The sequence below is a fragment of the Aythya ferina genome (assembly GCF_964211825.1).
Source record: "Aythya ferina genome assembly, chromosome: 37".
NCBI classification, from domain to species: domain Eukaryota; kingdom Metazoa; phylum Chordata; class Aves; order Anseriformes; family Anatidae; genus Aythya; species Aythya ferina.
Genome location: NC_140334.1, coordinates 48,238 through 65,510, shown reverse-complemented (window position 1 = coordinate 65,510; position 17,273 = coordinate 48,238). Strand labels below are relative to the sequence as shown.

Genomic DNA, 17,273 nt, shown 5'->3' with positions numbered 1-17,273 from the left:
AGTGCCACCACCCCGAGGTCCCCAAATGTCCTGGTGTCACCCCCAAGGGGACACCCAAGGGTGCCACCACCCCTGGGGACCACCCAAGGGACCCGAGTGTCCCAGTGCCACCACCCCGAGGTCCCCAAATGTCCTGGTGTCACCCCCAAGGGGACCAAGGTGCCACCACCCCTGGGGACCACCCAAGGGTGCCACCACCCCGGGGACCCGCCCGTCCCCAAAGGGACCCCCGTGTCCAGGTGCCACCACCCCGAGGACCCCAAATGTCACCCCAAAAGGTGACCGAGGTGCCACCACCCCCTGGGGACCACCCAAGGGTGCCACCACCCCCTGGGGACACCCAAGGGCCCCCCCGTGTCCCGGTGCCACCACCCTGGGGTCCCCGCAGCCACTCTCCAGCTCTGGGCTCACCCTCTTTATTCAAGCCCCGCCCCCCAACGCCTCCCAGCCAATGGCTGCGGAGCACGCCCGCGGCGCGGCCAATCACCGCGCAGGATCTGGGCCAAGTGACGTCATCCCCCCTCTCAGCCAATCCCGTGCCAGTATCCCCTCCCCGCCCCCTCCCCCCCCCACCAACCACCGTCCAATCCCGTGTCAGCCTGCCCCGTTCTAACCAATCCCCTTCAAGCCCCGCCCCCTGCTCTCAACCAATCCCGCCCCTCCATCCGCCCCCGCCCAATCCCCGCCCCTCCCACCCACCCCTCTCAGCCAATGGCGTCGCGGGGGCGCTGACCCCGACCAATCAGGAGGCCCCGGGGCGAGGCTCCGCCCCCCCGGCGTCATTCGGGGGGCACCTTTGGGTGCTCCTCCGAGGCCTCCAGAGCTGGGGGCACCCCAAGGACCTGCACCCTTGGGTGCTCCCCAGGGACCTGCACCCTTGGGTGCTCCCCGAACTGCTCCAGATCTTGGTGACCCCCAGGGGTCCGCACCCTTGGGTGCTCCTCCAAATCTTGGTGACCCCCAGGGGTCTGCACCCTTGGGTGCTCCTCCATCATCTCCGGATCTTGGTGACCCCCAGAAGTCTTCACCCTTGGGTGCTCCTCAGTCATCTCCAGATCTTGGTGACCCCCAGGGGTCTGCACCCTTGGGTGCTCCTCCAAACCTGGACGCACCCCAAGAGCCTGCACCTTTGGGTGCTCCTCCAAAGTCTCCAAATCTTGAGGAACCCCAAAAGTCTTCACCCTTGGGTGCTCCTCAATCATCTCTTGTCCTTGACGCAACTCAAGAGTCTGCACCCTTGGGTGCTCCTCCATCATCTCCAGATCGTGAGGAACCCCAAAAGTCTTCACCCTAGGGTGCTCCTCAATCACCTCTTGCCCTTGATGCACCCCAACAATCTTCACCCTTGGGTGCTCCTCAATCATCTCTAGTCCTTGATGCAACCCAAAAGTCTTCACCCTTGGGTGCTCCTCCAAATCTTGAGGAACCTCAAGAGTCTTCACCCTTGGGTGCTCCTCAATCATCTCCTGTCCTTGGTGCCCCCCAAAAGTCTTCACCCTTGGGTGCTCCTCAGTCATCTCCAAATCTTGGTGACCCCCAGGGGTCTGCACCCTTGGGTGCTCCTCCAAACCTGGACGCACCCCAAGAGCCTGCACCTTTGGGTGCTCCTCCGTCATCTCCAAACCTTGACTCAACCCAAGACTCTTGGTCTTCGGGTGCTCTTCTCCTTGACGCACCCCAAGAGTCTTCACCCTTGGGTGCTCCCCCACCACCTCCAGATCTTGAGGAACCTCAAGACTCTTCACCCTTGGGTGCTCCTCCATCACCTCTTGACCTTGACTCAACCCAAGACTCTTGGTCTTTGGGTGCTCCTCCAACACCTCCAAACCTTGACGCACCCCAACAGTCTTCACCCTTGGGTGCTCCTCCAATGTCTCCAAATCTTGAGGAACCCCAAGAGTCTTCACCCTTGGGTGCTCCTCCATCATCTCTTGACCTTGACTCAACCCAAGACTCTTCACCCTTGGGTGCTCTTCCAACACCTCCAAACTTTGACGCACCCCAACAGTCTTCACCCTTGGGTGCTCCTCCATCACCTCTTGACCTTGACTCAACCCAAGACTCTTGGTCTTCGGGTGCTCTTCCAACACCTCCAAACCTTGACGCACCCCAACACCCTTCACCCTTGGGTGCTCCCCCACCCCCTCCCCCCCCTCCCCACCCACCCCCACCCCCTCCCCACCCGCCGCCGCCGCCCCCTGCGCCTCCTCCAGATGCACCCGCTCGTGGGTGATGAGGTTGGAGCTCTGGCTGAAGCGCCGGCCGCAGCGGGCGCAGCCGTAGGGCCGCTCGCCGGTGTGGGTGCGCCGGTGCTGCTCCAGGTGGGCGCTGCGCACGAAGCCCTTGCCGCACTCGCCGCAGCCGTAGGGCTTCTCCCCGGTGTGGATGCGCTGGTGCCGCACCAGGGTGGAGCTGACGCCGAAGGCCTTGCCGCACTCGCCGCACTTGTAGGGCCGCTCGCCGGCGTGGGCGCGCCGGTGGAGGGCCAGATTGGAGCGCAGGGCGAAGGTTTGGCCGCACTCGGCGCAGGCGAAGGGGCGCTCCTCGCCGTGAGCCCGCTGGTGCCGGGCCAGCGCCGAGCGGAGCCCGAAAGCCCGGCCGCACTCGCCGCAGCGGTGAGGTTGCAAGCCCAAATGGAGGCGCCGGTGCTTGGCCAAGGTGGCCCCGTGGCCGAAACGCTTGCCGCACTCGCCGCAGGCGAAGGGTTTCTCGCCGCTGTGGCTGCGCTGGTGCTGGATGAGCTCCGAGCTCTGCACGAAGCCCTTGCCGCACTCGCCGCAGCGGTAGGGCTTGTCGCCGCCGTGGGTCTTGCCGTGCTTCAGCAGGTTGGCGCGTTGGGCGAAGGCTTTGCCGCACTGGCCGCAGCGGTAGGGCCGCTCGCCCGAGTGGCCGGCCCGGTGCTGGAGGAGGTCGGAGCTGCGGTAGAAGGCTTTGCCGCACTCGCCGCAGCGGTAGGGCCGCTCGCCGGCGTGGGCGCGCTGGTGTTTGAGGAGGTTGGTGCTCTGGCTGAAGGCCTTGCCGCACTCGCCGCAGGCGTAGGGGCGCTCGCCGGTGTGGGTGCGGCGGTGCTGGGCCAGGTTGGAGCTCCAGCCGAAGGCCTTGCCGCACTCGCCGCACTTGTAGGGCCGCTCGCCGGTGTGGGTGCGGAGGTGCTGGGCCAGGTGGGAGCGTTGGGCGAAGCGTTTGCCGCACTGGCCGCAGGCGTTGGGGCGCTCGCCCGTGTGGCTCCGCCGGTGCCGTTCCAGTTTGGACCACTGGGCGAAGGATTTGCCGCACTCGCTGCAGATGTAGGGGCGGCCGCCGGACGCGCCGGCTGCTGGGGAGGGAGGAGAAGGGGCAACGGGGAGGGTAACGGGGTGGGGAGCGCCCCCAAACCAACCCAAGATGCTCTATAGGGTCTTGAGAGCCTAGAACCCGACTTTTAACCTCAAAATGTTGGCCAAGAAGATCTGAAACTCTTCAATCTATCCTTCAAACCCATCCCAGGATGTCCTAGAGGGATTTGGGGGACTGGATCCCAACTTTTAACCCATAAAAGTTGGCCAAGAGGATCCTAAATGCGTCAACTTATCCTTAAAATCCATCCCAAGATGTTCTATAGGGTTTTGGGAGCCTAGAACCCAACTTTTAACCCAAAAATGTTGGCCAAGACAATCCGAAACTCTTTGATCTATCCTTTGAACCCATCCCAAGATGTCCTATAGGGTCTTGGGAGCCTAGAACCCAACTTTTAACCCAAAAATGTTGGCCAACAAAATCCTAAATGCCTCGTTCTAGACTTTAAACCCATCCCAAGATGTCCTAGAGGGTCTTGGGAACCTAGAGCCCAACTTTTAACCTCAAAATGTTGGCCAAGAGGATCCTAAATGCGTCAACTTATCCTTAAAATCCATCCCAAGGTGTTCTATAGGGTCTTGGGGGCATGGATCCCGACTTTTAACCCAAAAATGTTGGCCAAGAAGATCCAAAATGCCCCATTCTAGACTTTAAACCCATTCCAGGATGTTCTATAGGGTCTTGGGAGCCTAGAACCCAACTTTGAACCCATAAATGTTGGCCAAGAGGATCCTAAATGCTTTGCCGCACTCGCTGCAGATGTAGGGGCGGCCGCCGGACGCGCTGGCTGCTGGGGAGGGAGGAGAAGGGGCAACGAGGAGGGTAACGGGGTGGGGAGCGCCCCCAAACCAACCCAAGGGGTCCTATTGGGTCTTGGGAACCTAGAACCCAACTTTTAACCCAAAAATGTTGGCCAAGACAATCCTAAATGCGTCAATTTATCCTTAAAATCCATCCCAAGGTATCCTATAGGGTCTTGGGGGGCCTAGAACCCAACTTCAATCCCATAAATGTTGGCCAAGAAGATCCTAAATGCCCCGTTCTAGACTTTAAACCCATCCCAAGATGTCCTATAGGGTCTTGGGAGCCTAGAACCCAACTTTTAACCCAAAAATGTTGGCCAAGTGGATCCTAAATGCGTCAACTTATCCTTAAAATCCATCCCAAGGTGTCCTATAGGGTCTTGGGGGTCTGGAACCCAGCTTTTAACCCAAAAATGTTGGCCAATAGGATCCTAAATGCCCCGTTCTAGACTTTAAACGCATCTCAAGATCTTCTATAGGGTCTTGGGGGCCTAGAACCCAACTTTGAACCCATAAATGTTGGCCAAGAGGATCCTAAATGCTTTGCCGCACTCGCTGCAGATGTAGGGGCGGCCGCCGGACGCGCCGGCTGCTGGGGAGGGAGGAGAAGGGGCAACGGGGAGGGTAACGGGGTGGGGAGCGCCCCCAAACCAACCCAAGATGCTCTATAGGGTCTTGGGGGCATGGATCCCAACTTTTAACCCAAAAATGTTGGCCAAGAAGATCCAAAACTCTTCAATCTATCCTTCAAACCCAACCCAACATGTCCTATAGGGTCTTGGGGGACTGGATCCCAAGTTTTAACCCCAAAATGTTGGCCAAGTGGATCCTAAATGCATCAACTTATCCTTAAAATCCATCCCAAGGTGTCCTATAGGGTGTTGGGAGCCTAGAACCCGACTTTTAACCTCAAAATGTTGGCCAAGAAGATCTGAAACTCTTCAATCTATCCTTCAAACCCATCCCAGGATGTCCTAGAGGGATCTGGGGGACTGGATCCCAACTTTTAACCCATAAAAGTTGGCCAAGAGGATCCTAAATGCGTCAACTTATCCTTAAAATCCATCCCAAGGTGTCCTATAGGGTCTTGGGAGCCTAGAACCCAACTTCTAACCCAAAAATGTTGGCCAAGAAGGTCCTAGACACCTTGATCCATCCTTTGAACCCATCCCAAGGTGTTCTATAGGGTCTTGGGGGTCTGGAACCCAACTTTTAACCCAAAAATGTTGGCCAAGAAGATCCTAAATGCCCCGTTCTAGACTTTAAACCCATCTCAAGATGTCCTATAGGGTCTTGGGGGCCTAGAACCCAACTTTTAACCCAAAAACGTTGACCAACAAGATCCTAAATGCCCTTGAAACAATCCCAAAATATCCTATAGGGTCTTGGGCGCCCGAAACCCAACTTTTAACCCCAAAAACGTTGGCCAAGGAGGTCCTAAAATCCTCAATCCACCCCTCAACCCCATCCCAAGGCATCCTATAGGGTCGGGACCCCCCCCAACCCCCATTTTTCCTCCCCCCCCGGGATTTTTTGGGGTGTCCCACAAATGGGGGTCCCCTGGGGGGGCTCTGGGGGTGTTTTGGGGCCACCCCACCCCAAAATTTTTTTTTGGGGGGGGGTCTCACCTGCTGGCGGCTCCTTGGGGGCGTCCTCAGCGGCTCCGGGCGCCCCACTCGGGGTGTCCATGGGGCAGTCTGGGGGGGGGGACACACAAATTTAATTTGGGGGGGGATTTGGGGACCCCAAAATGTCCAAAACACCCCAAAATACCCCAAAATTCGCCTCCCCCCCGCCCCTTACCCGCGGGGCCAGCGCTGGCCTGCATCGTCCTCGGGGGGGGGGCTGCAAAGGAGAGAGAGGGGGGGTCAATGGGGGGGGGGGGGGGCAAATTTTGGGGGGGTCCTCGAGATTTTGGGGGGGTCCCCAAATCCTGGAGGGGTCCCCAAATCCTGGGGGGGGGTCCCCTAAATTTTGGGGAGGGGGTTCCCTAAATTTTGGGGGGGATCCCTAAATTTTGGGGGGGTTGGAGGGGATTTGGAGGGGATCTTGGGGGTTTTGGGGACTTCTGGGGGGGGTCCCCAAATGCTGGGGGGGGGTCCCTAAATTTTGGGGGGGTTGGGGGGGATTTTGGGGGGGGTCTTGGGGTTCCAGGGGGATCCTGGGGGGGGGTTGGGGGGGTTCCCAAATGCTGGGGGGGGGTCCCTAAATTTTGGGGGGGTTTGGGGGGATCCTAGGGGATTTGGGGGGGTCCTGGGGGGGTTGGGGGGCTTTGGGGGGGTCCCTAAATTTTGGGGGGGGTCGGGGGGGTCCTGGCGGATTTGGGGGGGTCCTGGGGGGGGTCCCCAAGGCTCGGGGCCTACAGGGGGGGGGGATTTTGGGGGGGGGGGCGCCCCCCAAGCGTCGCTGCCGAGCGAGAGGGACCCGGGGGGGGCTGGATCCGGTGCTGAGGCCCCGCCCAGCGCTGACGTCACTTCCCGTCCCCCCCCGCCCCCAAAAAGCCCGGGTTTCCCCCCAAAATGCCGCCCTCCCCCCCCCCACCACCACCACAAAGAGGGCCCGGGGGGGGGGGGGCTCCGCGCATGCGCAAGGGGCGGCCACGCCCCTCCGGGAGAGAGCCACGCCCCTTTTCCCTCCCCCTAGCAACGCGCGGCACTTCCGCATAGCAACGGGGGGGGCTTTGATTGACGGCTTCACCATGGCAACGCCCGCCCCTAGCAACGGCCGATCCCGCCCCTTAGCAACGCCCTCCCCCTAGCAACGGCTCGCCCCGCCCCTTAGCAACGCCCCTTCCCTAGCAACGCCGCCTCCCCCTAGCAACAGGGCGGAGCCAGCGCGGCGCCGATTGGCCGCCGGCGGGCGGGGTGGGCGTGGCCGGCGGCGGCGCCGCTGATTGGCCAGCCGGCGCCACATCCGGGCACCGCGGGGAGCGGCGGGAGCGGCGGCGGCGCCGGGGGGGGAGGGGGAGGTGAGAGCGGCCCCCGGGGGTTGTTGTTGTTGTCCCCCCCCCGTTGCCATGGCAACCGTCGCCCCTAGCAACCGGCCCCGGCGCCGTCTCCATGGCAACGGCGGGGAGGGCGGGAGGGGGGGGTGGAGGGAGCTGGGCCCTGGCTCCTTGTTTTGGGGGGGGGGGGGGAGGGTTTGGGACCCCCTCCTGGGTCACGTGAGGGTCCCCTCGGGTCACGTGGGGGCCGTGGGGTCACGTGGGGGTGCCCTGTGTCACGTGGGGGTGCCCCTGAGGGTGGGGAGGGGGTGTTGGGGGGGGGGGGGGGGGGGCTCGCTTTTTTGGGGGGAGGGGGGGGTTCTGGGGGCCTCTGGGGGCCCTTGGGTGGCCCCTGGGTGGCCACAAGGCCCTGGGGTCCCTGCGGGTCCCTTGGGTGCTCTCTGGGTCCCTTGGGTCCCCCTGGGGTCCCTTGGGTGTCCCCAAGGCCCTGGGTCCCTCTGGGTCCCTTGGGTGCCCTCTGGGTCCCTTGGGTCCCTCTGGGGTCCCTTGGGTGTCCCCAAAACCCTGGGTCCCCTCCCACCACTTGGGTCCCCTACAGGTCCCTTGGGTGCCTTCTGGGTCCCTTGGGTGCCCTCCAGGTCCCTTGCATCCCTCAGGGGTCCCTTGGGTGTCCCCAAGGCCCTGGGTCCCCCTGGGGTCCCCTGGGTGTCCCCAAGGCCCTGGGTCCCCTCCAGGTCCCTTGGGTCCCTTTGGGTCCCTTGGGTCCTTCTTGGGTCTCGTGGGTGTCCCCAAGCCCCTGGGTCTCCCTGGGGTCCCTTGGGTGTCCCCAAGTCCCCTGGGTCCCCTCCAGGTCCCCTGAGTCCCTCTGGGGTCCCTTGGGTGTCCTCAAGCTCTTGGGTCCCCTCCAGGTCCCTTGGGTCCTTCTTGGGTCCCGTGGGTGTCCCCAAGACCCTGGGTCCCCCTGGGGTCCCTTGGGTCCCCCTGGGGTCCCTTGGGTCCTTCTGGGGTCCCTTGGGGTGTCCCCAAATCCCTCAGGTCCCCCCCAAATCCCCTGGGCCCCCTCCCCGTCACCTGGACCACCCCCATCCCCTGTCCCCAAAACAAACCCAACCCCTTTGTGTGTGTCCCCCCCACCCCCCCACCCCGGGGTCCCCAGGGGCTTGGGGACACCCGGCGACCCGATGACGTGACGCAGGCGCCATGGCGGAGACGGAGGCGGAGGCCGGGGGGCGCCGGGACCCCCCCGGGAGGGGACAAGGAGCTGGGGGGGGGGGTCCCTTGGCCCTCCTGAAGGCCCGGGCCCTCGACGTCACCTTCGAGGTGGGGGACGAGTATGAGGTCATCGAGACCATCGGCACCGGCGCCTACGGGGTCGTCAGCTCCGCGCGGCGGCGGGACACCGGTGAGGATTTGGGGGGCACCGTGGGGGGTGGCACCGGGACACCCGGGTCCCTTGGGTGGCGGGTCTTGGTCATTGGGGTCCGTTGGGTGATGGGTCTTGGGTCCCTTGGGTGGTGGCTCTTGGTCAACTTCATCCCGTTGGGTGGTGGCTCTTGGACATTGGGGTCCCTTGGGTGGTGGCTCTTGGTCATTGGGGTCCCTTGGGTGATGGCTCTTGGCCAATGGGGTCCCTTGGGTGGTGGCTCTTGGGTCCCTTGGGTGGTGGCACCCAGGTCCCCTTGGGTGGTGGCTCTTGGCCAATGGTGTCCCTTGGGTGACGGTTCTTGGGTCCCTTGGGTGGTGGCTCTTGGTCAACTTCATCCCGTTGGGTGGTGGCTCTTGGACACCCAAGTCCCTTGGGTGGTGGCTCTTGGCCAATGGGGGTCCCTTGGGTGATGGGTCTTGGGTCCCTTGGGTGGTGGCACCCAGGTCCCCTTGGGTGGTGGCTCTTGGCCAATGGGGTCCCTTGGGTGCTGGTTCTTGGGTCCCGTTGGGTGGTGGCTCTTGGCCAATGGGGTCCCTTGGGTGCCGGTTCTTGGGTCTCTTGGGTGGTGGCCCCTAGGTCCCCTTGGGTGGTGGCACCTGGACACCTTGGTCCCTTGGGTGGTGGCTCTTGGCCAATGGGGTCCCTTGGGTGGTGGCTCTTGGTCATTGGGGTCCCTTGGGTGATGGCTCTTGGCCAATGGGGTCCCTTGGGTGACGGTTCTTGGGTCCCTTGGGTGGTGGCTCTTGGTCATTGGGGTCCCTTGGGTGATGGGTCTTGGGTCCCTTGGGTGGTGGCCCCTAGGTCCCCTTGGGTGGTGGCTCTTGGTCAATGGGGTCCCTTGGGTGATGGCTCTTGGCCAATGGGGTCCCTTGGGTGCCGGTTCTTGGTCCCATTGGGTGGTGACACCCAGGTCCCGTTGGCTGGTGGCACCCAGCTCCCTTGGGTGCCGCCTCTTGGCCACCAAACCCTTGCGTCCCCTCCCCTTTCGCTGCCCCTTCCTTGAAAAACACCAACCAGCTCCACCTAGGGGGGGACACGGGGGACCCCCCGGTCCCATGGGTGTCCCCCCGGGGTGGGTGACGACCCCACCCGTGGGTGCCCAGGCCAGCAGGTGGCCATCAAGAAGATCCCCAACGCCTTCGACGTGGTGACCAACGCCAAGAGGACGCTGCGGGAGCTGAAGATCCTCAAACACTTCAAGCACGACAACATCATCGGCATCAAGGACATCCTCAAGCCCACCGTCCCCTACGGCGAGTTCCGCTCCGTGTGGGTGTCCCCCGGGGTCCTTTGGGTGCTGGTGGCACCCATGGGGGCGTCCCCAACGCCTCCCGGTCAGCCGGGTCCGTAGGGGGGTGGTGGCACCCATGGGAACGTCCCCAACCCCTCTTGGGTCTTCTTGGGTGATCAGCTCACGTGGGATGGAGCCCAACTGGTTCCTTGGGTCCCTTGGGTGGTGGTGGCACCCATGGGGACCTCCCCAACCCTTCCTGGTCACCCTGGTCCCTTGGGTGGTGGTGGCACCCATGGGGACCTCCCCAACCCCTTTTTGGGTCTTCTTGGATGGTCCCTAGGGTGTTGGTGGCACCCATGGGGACCTCCCCAACCCCTTTTTGGGTCTTCTTGAAGGCTCTCAGCACCCATGGGATGGTCCCTTGGGTCCCTAGGGCGGTGGTGGCACCCATGGGGACCTCCCCACCACCTCCTGGGTCTTCTTGGATGGTCCCTAGGGTGGTGGTGGCACCCATGGGGACCTCCCCAACCCCTTTTTGGGTCTTCTTGAAGGCTCTCAGCACCCATGGGATGGTCCCTTGGGTGCCTAGGGTGGTGGTGGCACCCATGGGGACCTCCCCAACCCCTTTTTGGGTCTTCTTGGATGGTCCCTAGGGTGGTGGTGGCACCCATGGGGACGTCCCCAACCCCTTTTTGGGTCTTCTTGGATGGTCCCTAGGGTGGTGGTGGCACCCATGGGGACGTCCCCAACCCCTTTTTGGGTCTTGGGAGGCTCTCATCAACGTGGGACGGAGCCCACCAGGTCCCTAGGGTGGCGGTGGCACCCATGGGACCACCCCAACCCCCTCCCGGCCGCCCCGGCCCCCTCTTTCTTTTCAGCTACGTGGTGCTGGACCTGATGGAGAGCGACCTCCACCAAATCATCCACTCCTCCCAACCGTTGACCTTGGAGCACGTCCGCTACTTCCTCTACCAACTCCTGCGCGGCCTCAAGTACATCCACTCGGCCAACGTCCTCCACCGCGACCTCAAGCCCAGCAACCTCTTGGTCAACGAGAACTGCGAGCTGAAAATCGGCGATTTCGGCATGGCCCGCGGCCTGGGCGCCGACCCCCGGCACGCCAAGGCCTTCCTCACCGAATACGTCGCCACCCGGTGGTACCGGGCGCCCGAGCTCCTCCTCTCCTTGCACCGGTACACCCGCGCCATCGATATGTGGTCGGTGGGTTGCATCTTTGCCGAAATGTTGGGCCGCCGGCAACTCTTCCCCGGCAGGAACTACGTCCACCAGCTCCAACTCATCATGGCCGTGCTGGGGACGCCGCCGGCCGCCGTCATGGCCGCCATCGGGGCCGAGAGGGTGAGGGCCTACGTGCAGAGCTTGCCCCCGCGCCCGGCGGTGCCGTGGGAGAGTCTCTTCGGCGACGCCGAGCCGGCGGCGTTGGCGCTGTTGGGGAGGATGCTGCGTTTCGACCCCCGGGAGAGGGTGGGGGTGGCCGAGGCGTTGCGGCACCCCTTTTTGGCCAAATATCACGACCCCGAGGACGAGCCCGAGTGCGTCCCCGCCTTCGACTTCGCCTTTGACCGCCGGGTGTTGACCAAAGAAGAGATCAAGGCGGCCATCGTGGCCGAAATCGCCGATTTCCACGAGCGCCGCGACGGCATCCGGCGGCAAATCGCCTTCGCTCCCGCCGAAACCGCGGCCGGCGGCGCCGTGGCCAACGCCAACGTCCCCATGGGCGGCGTCAACAACGCGGCCAACGCCGGCGTCACCGCGGTGGCCAACGTCAACATGGCCAGCGTCAACGTGGCCAACGCCGGCGTCGGGTTGACCAACGTTGGCATGGCCAACGTCAACATGGGCAACGCCGGCATGGCCAACGTCAGCTTGGCCAACGTCAACGCCACCATGGCCAACAGCAGCGTCAACAGGGCCAACGCCGCCATGGCCAACGCCGCCATGGTCAACGCCAATGCCGCCATGGTCAATGCCAACGCCAACATGGCCAACGCCAACGTCAACGTGCCCAACGCCGCCACAGCCGGCGTTGGCCCAGCTTGGCCCTGCACCGACGTGGACATGCCGAGCCCTGGCCCCGCCCCCGCCCCCGACTGCCCAATGGACTCTCCCCGGGTGAAGGCGGAGCCGGGGGCCCCCGCGCCCCCCAAACGGGACGGCGCCATCTCCGATGACACCAAGGCCGCCCTCAAGGCCGCCCTGCTCAAGTCGGCCATGAGGAACAAGAGCAAAGGTGAGGAGCACCCGGGGCCCGTGGGCGGGTGCTGGGGCTTCTGGGTCTTGGGTGCTGGTTGGGGGGCGTGTTGGGGGGCTCCATCCTTGAGTTTTTGGGTCCTGGGGTGGGTTTTGGGGGCTACGTCCTTGAGTTTTTGGGTCCTGGGGTGGGGTTGGGGGCTCCATCCTTGAGTTTTTGGGTTTTAGGATGGGTTTGGGGGCTCCATCCTTGAGTTTTTGGGTTTTAGGATGGGGTTGGGGGCTCCATCCTTGAGTTTTTGGGTTTTAGGATGGGTTTGGGGGCTCCATCCTTGAGTTTTTGGGTTTTAGGATGGGGTTGGGGGCTCCATCCTTGAGTTTTTGGGTTTCAGGATGGGTTTGGGGGCTCCATCCTTGAGTTTTTGGGTTTTAGGATGCGGTTGGGGGCTCCATCCTTGAGTTTTTGGGTCCTGGGATGGGTTTTGGGGGCTCCATCCTTGAGTTTTTGGGTCCTGGGATGGGTTTGGTGGCTTCATCCTTGAGTTTTGGGTTTTAGGATGGGGTTGGGGGCTCCATTGTTGAGTTTTGAGTTTTGGGATGAGTTTTGCTGGCTCCATCCTTGAGTTTTTGGGTTTTAGGATGGGGTTGGGGGCTCCATCCTTGAGTTTTTGTGTCCCGGGTTGGGTTTTGGTGGCTCCATCCTTGAGTTTTTGGGCTTGGGAGCTAAATTGTTGAGTTTTTGGGTGCCGGGATGGGTTTTGGTGGCTCCATCCTTGAATTTCGGCGTCCCGGCTGGGCTTTTTCACCCCATCCCCGGCCCCCTTCACCCCCCACCACCCCCTCCGATCCCCTTCAGAACCCCCGTGCGCCGCCCCGGAGGCGCCGGAGGGCCGGAAACCGGTGACGGCGGCGGAGCGCCAGCGGGAACGGGAGGAGAAGCGACGGCGACGCCAAGAGCGCGCCAAGGAACGCGAGAAGAAGCAACGGGAACGCGAGCGCCGCGAGCCCCGCGCCCGCGGCGAGGGTCTCCGGGGCCTCGTCCTCACCGACGACGACCGCCACCTCCTCGAGAGGTGGACCAAGATGAGGGACGGCGCCCCCCCAAGACCCCCGGCGCGACCCGCGCCGGCCCCGTGCCCCCCGCCGCCTTGCGGGGGACCCCCCGAAACGTGGCCCGGCGGCGAGGTGTGGTCCGAGCCGCCCCCCGCGCCCGGCCCCGCGGACCCCGACGTAGCCACTGTCACCCAACAGCTCTCCAAGTCGCAGGTGAGGGACCCTGGGTGAGGAAGACCCCCCCCACCCCCCAAAAAAAATTTGGGTTGGGGTCCCGTGCCCAGCGTTGTCTTCCCCCCCACCAAGGTGGAGGACCTGCTGCCCCCCGTCTTCTCGGTGACCCCCAAGGGGAGCGGGGCCGGCTACGGGGTCGGCTTCGACCTGGAGGAGTTCCTGAGCCAATCGTTGGACATGGTGGGGGACAACAAGGACAGGTGAGAGGGGACACGGGTGTCCTGGGTGGGGGGGGCACCCATGGGTCCTGGTGACCCTTCATCAACGTCTTGGGATGCCCCGTTCCCCGTTGTTTTGTGGTGTCACCCAAAGGTCCCGATGACGAGGAACCCAACGGGTCCTGATGACCCTACTCAACCCCGTTGACCAACGTCTTGGTCAACGTCATCCCGTTGGCCAACGTCACCTCATTCCCAATTATCCCTTCTCCATCCCGTTGACCAACGCGTTGGGTCACCCCGTTCCCTGTTGTTTCCCTCTCCCTGGTGGCCCCAAATGTCCCAATGATGAGGAACCCAAGGGTCCTGGTGTCCCCTCTCCACCCCATTGACCAAAAAACCCAAATATTTTGATGTCCCAACTCAACCCCGTTGACCAAGAAACCCAAGAATCTTGGCGTTCCTCTTCCACCCCGTTGACCAACGTCTTGGGACGCCGCGTTCCCCATTATTTTGTGGTGTCACCCAAAGATCCCGATGATGAGGAACCCAAGGGTCCTCGTGTCCCCTCTCCACCCCATTGACCAAAAACCCCAAATATTTTGATGTCCCAACTCAACCCCGTTGACCAAGAAACCCAAGAATCTTGGCGTCCCTCTTCCACCCCGTTGACCAACGTCTTGGGACGCCGCGTTCCCCGTTATTTTGTGGTGTCACCCAAAGGTCCCAATGGTGAGGAACCCAAGGGTCCTGGTGTCCCCTCTCCACCCCATTGACCAAAAACCCCAAATATTTTGATGTCCCAACTCAACCCCGTTGACCAAGAAACCCAAGAATCTTGGCGTTCCTCTTCCACCCCGTTGACCAACGTCTTGGGACGCCGCGTTCCCCGTTATTTTGTGGTGTCACCCAAAGGTCCCAATGGTGAGGAACCCAAGGGTCCTGGTGTCCCCTCTCCACCCCATTGACCAAAAACCCCAAATATTTTGATGTCCCAACTCAACCCCGTTGACCAAGAAACCCAAGAATCTTGGCGTTCCTCTTCCACCCCGTTGACCAACGTCTTGGGACGCCGCGTTCCCCGTTATTTTGTGGTGTCACCCAAAGGTCCCAATGGTGAGGAACCCAAGGGTCCTGGTGTCCCCTCTCCACCCCATTGACCAAAAACCCAAATATTTTGATGTCCCAACTCAACCCCGTTGGCCAAGAAACCCAAGAATCTTGGCGTTCCTCTTCCACCCCGTTGACCAACGTCTTGGGACGCCGCGTTCCCCATTATTTTGTGGTGTCACCCAAAGATCCCGATGATGAGGAACCCAAGGGTTCTCGTGTCCCCTCTCCACCCCATTGACCAAAAACCCCAAATATTTTGATGTCCCAACTCAACCCCGTTGACCAAGAAACCCAAGAATCTTGGCGTCCCTCTTCCACCCCGTTGACCAACGTCTTGGGACGCCGCGTTCCCCGTTATTTTGTGGTGTCACCCAAAGGTCCCAATGGTGAGGAACCCAAGGGTCCTGGTGTCCCCTCTCCACCCCATTGACCAAAAACCCCAAATATTTTGATGTCCCAACTCAACCCCGTTGACCAAGAAACCCAAGAATCTTGGCGTTCCTCTTCCACCCCGTTGACCAACGTCTTGGGACGCCGCGTTCCCCGTTATTTTGTGGTGTCACCCAAAGGTCCCAATGGTGAGGAACCCAAGGGTCCTGGTGTCCCCTCTCCACCCCATTGACCAAAAACCCAAATATTTTGATGTCCCAACTCAACCCCGTTGGCCAAGAAACCCAAGAATCTTGGCGTTCCTCTTCCACCCCGTTGACCAACGTCTTGGGACGCCGCGTTCCCCATTATTTTGTGGTGTCACCCAAAGATCCCGATGATGAGGAACCCAAGGGTTCTCGTGTCCCCTCTCCACCCCATTGACCAAAAACCCCAAATATTTTGATGTCCCAACTCAACCCCGTTGACCAAGAAACCCAAGAATCTTGGCGTCCCTCTTCCACCCCGTTGACCAACGTCTTGCGACGCCCCCTTCCCCATTATTTTGTGGTGTCACCCAAAGGTCCCAATGATGAGGAACCCAAGGGTCCTGGTGTCCCCTCTCCACCCCATTGACCAAAAACCCAAATATTTTGATGTCCCAACTCAACCCCGTTGACCAAGAAACCCAAGAATCTTGGCGTTCCTCTTCAACCCCGTTGACCAACCTCTTGCGACGCCCCCTTCCCCACCGCCCCCCTCACCCCTCTGGCACCCAAGGGACCCCGTAGGGTGCGTCCCGGGCACCCCGGGGACCCCGTTGACCCGTGTCCTCTCCCAGCCAAGGCGATTCGGCGCCGCTCTCGGCCTCGCTCCTCGCCGATTGGCTGGAGGTCCACCGCCTCAGCCCGGCCGCCCTCGAGAGCCTCCAGCGCGACCTCCAGCTCGGCTCCCCCATGCTCCTCTCCGACGACCTCCCTGAGCCTTAAGGGGGGGGGGGGGACGCGACGGGACCCCCGCCCTCCCCCCCCCCAACTCCTTGCACCCCATTAAACTTTGTAAGGAAACGACGCTCCGGTTTTGTGCCCCCCGCGGACCTATAGGGGCTATAGGGGGGGTTGGGGTTCTATGGGGCCGTCGTTGACCTCTATGGCCCTATAGGGGGGGCTTTGGGGCTCTGTGGGGCCGTCGATGACCTCTATGGACCTATAGGGGGGGCTTCGGGGCTCTGTGGGGCCATTGTTGACCTCTATGGACCTATAGGGGCTGTAGGGGGGGCTTTGGGGCTCTGTGGGGCCATTGTTGACCTCTATGGACCTATAGGGGCTATAGGGGGAGCTATGGGGCTATACAAGCTTATAGGGACCCCACGGCAGCCCTAGGGACCTATGGGAGCTATAGGGGGCCTCTCTGGGAATAAGAGGAAGCTGTAGGAATGTCGGGGGGGGGGGTATAGAAACCCCATAGCCACCCTGGAAGCCTTCTGGGCGTTATAGGAAGCTATAGGGGCACCGGGGGAGCTATAGGGGCAGCAGGTGAGCTATAGGGGCACTAGGGTATCTATAGGGGCTATAGGGAGCTGCAGGGACACTGGGAGAGCTATAGGGCCTCGCTGGCTGCTGGGAGAAGCTATAGGGACCGTATAGGAGCCATAGGGACCCTTTCGGGCACCGGTACCAACCCATATGTGTGTTTTTCCCACCCCCCCCCACCCCAAAAAACCCCGAGGAGGAGGAGGAGGAAGGAAGGAGGCAGAGGCAGGTGCATTTGTGGCATGGGTTTCGTAGCAAATACATCACAGACCACGAAGGGGGGGGGACGATACAGAGCTCAGGACCCGGGGGGGTGGGGGGCTTTGAGGAGGGGTTGGGGGGGGCAGGGGGGGGACACCCCACCCCCCCCGGCCCTCCCCGCGGCGCGGGGTCGGAGGGGGGCAGCGCAGGGGCGCGGCGGCACCCGCGGGGCGGAAAAATCTAAGTCGGGGTGGTTCCTCGGTGGTTGGGGTGGGGGGCACGGGGAGGGGTGGGGGGTGATGGGTGTTGGGGGGGGGGCGGTGATGGTGGTTGAAGGGGGGTCGGGGCGTTGAGGGGGTTTTTGGGTCTTGATGGGGTCGCTGATGGGGTCGTTGGGTCTTTGATGGGGGTCGTTGGGTCTTGATGGGGTGGTTGATGGGGTTGTTGGGTGGTTGATGGGTGGTTGATGGGGTATTTGGGGCTTTGGTGGGGTATTTGGGGCTTTGGTGGGGTATTTGGGGCTTTGGTGGGGTGTTTGGGTCATTGATGGGGTCGTTGGGTCTTGATGGGGTCGTTGATGGGGTTGTTGATGGGGTTGTTGGGTGGTTGACGGGGTATTTGGGTCTTTGGTGGGGTATTTGGGTCTTTGGTGGGGTATT

The 17,273-nt window shown here is 62.2% G+C and overlaps 2 protein-coding genes and 2 long non-coding RNA genes across 21 annotated transcripts; 3 read left to right on the top strand and 1 right to left on the bottom strand.

The window, feature by feature from the left end:
• Positions 1-681: 681 nt before the first annotated feature.
• On the bottom strand, positions 682-6,001 carry LOC311426094 (uncharacterized protein). Of its 17 annotated transcripts, none has more exons than XM_084502259.1 (4): positions 5,943-6,001; positions 5,768-5,836; positions 1,625-3,316; positions 682-1,057 (listed from the first exon to the last, which is right to left on the bottom strand). In XM_084502259.1, the coding sequence occupies exons 1-4, from the start codon at positions 5,965-5,967 to the stop codon at positions 780-782; spliced, it is 2,064 nt and encodes a 687-aa protein (XP_084358385.1). In that variant the 5' UTR covers positions 5,968-6,001; the 3' UTR covers positions 682-779. The 17 variants fall into 17 exon arrangements, with proteins under 17 accessions (XP_084358385.1, XP_084358381.1, XP_084358382.1 ...); XM_084502255.1 differs by having other exon boundaries at positions 682-1,616; positions 1,767-3,316; XM_084502256.1 differs by having other exon boundaries at positions 682-1,624; positions 1,829-3,316.
• LOC311426095 lies at positions 4,019-4,641 on the top strand. Its single transcript, XR_014686590.1, has 2 exons — positions 4,019-4,297; positions 4,402-4,641. It is a non-coding gene; the product is annotated as an uncharacterized lncRNA (long non-coding RNA).
• Positions 4,739-5,476, top strand: LOC311426096. Its single transcript, XR_014686591.1, has 2 exons — positions 4,739-5,211; positions 5,418-5,476. It is a non-coding gene; the product is annotated as an uncharacterized lncRNA (long non-coding RNA).
• A 1,853-nt stretch (positions 6,002-7,854) lies between the features above and the next one.
• MAPK7 (mitogen-activated protein kinase 7) lies at positions 7,855-15,942 on the top strand. Of its 2 annotated transcripts, XM_084502247.1 has the most exons (6): positions 7,855-8,485; positions 9,613-9,778; positions 10,622-11,994; positions 12,811-13,220; positions 13,314-13,441; positions 15,723-15,942. In XM_084502247.1, the coding sequence occupies exons 1-6, from the start codon at positions 8,284-8,286 to the stop codon at positions 15,868-15,870; spliced, it is 2,427 nt and encodes an 808-aa protein (XP_084358373.1). In that variant the 5' UTR covers positions 7,855-8,283; the 3' UTR covers positions 15,871-15,942. The 2 variants fall into 2 exon arrangements, with proteins under 2 accessions (XP_084358373.1, XP_084358374.1); XM_084502248.1 differs by lacking the exons at positions 7,855-8,485; positions 9,613-9,778 and adding an exon at positions 9,802-10,324 and having other exon boundaries at positions 10,545-11,994.
• Positions 15,943-17,273: the final 1,331 nt, after the last annotated feature.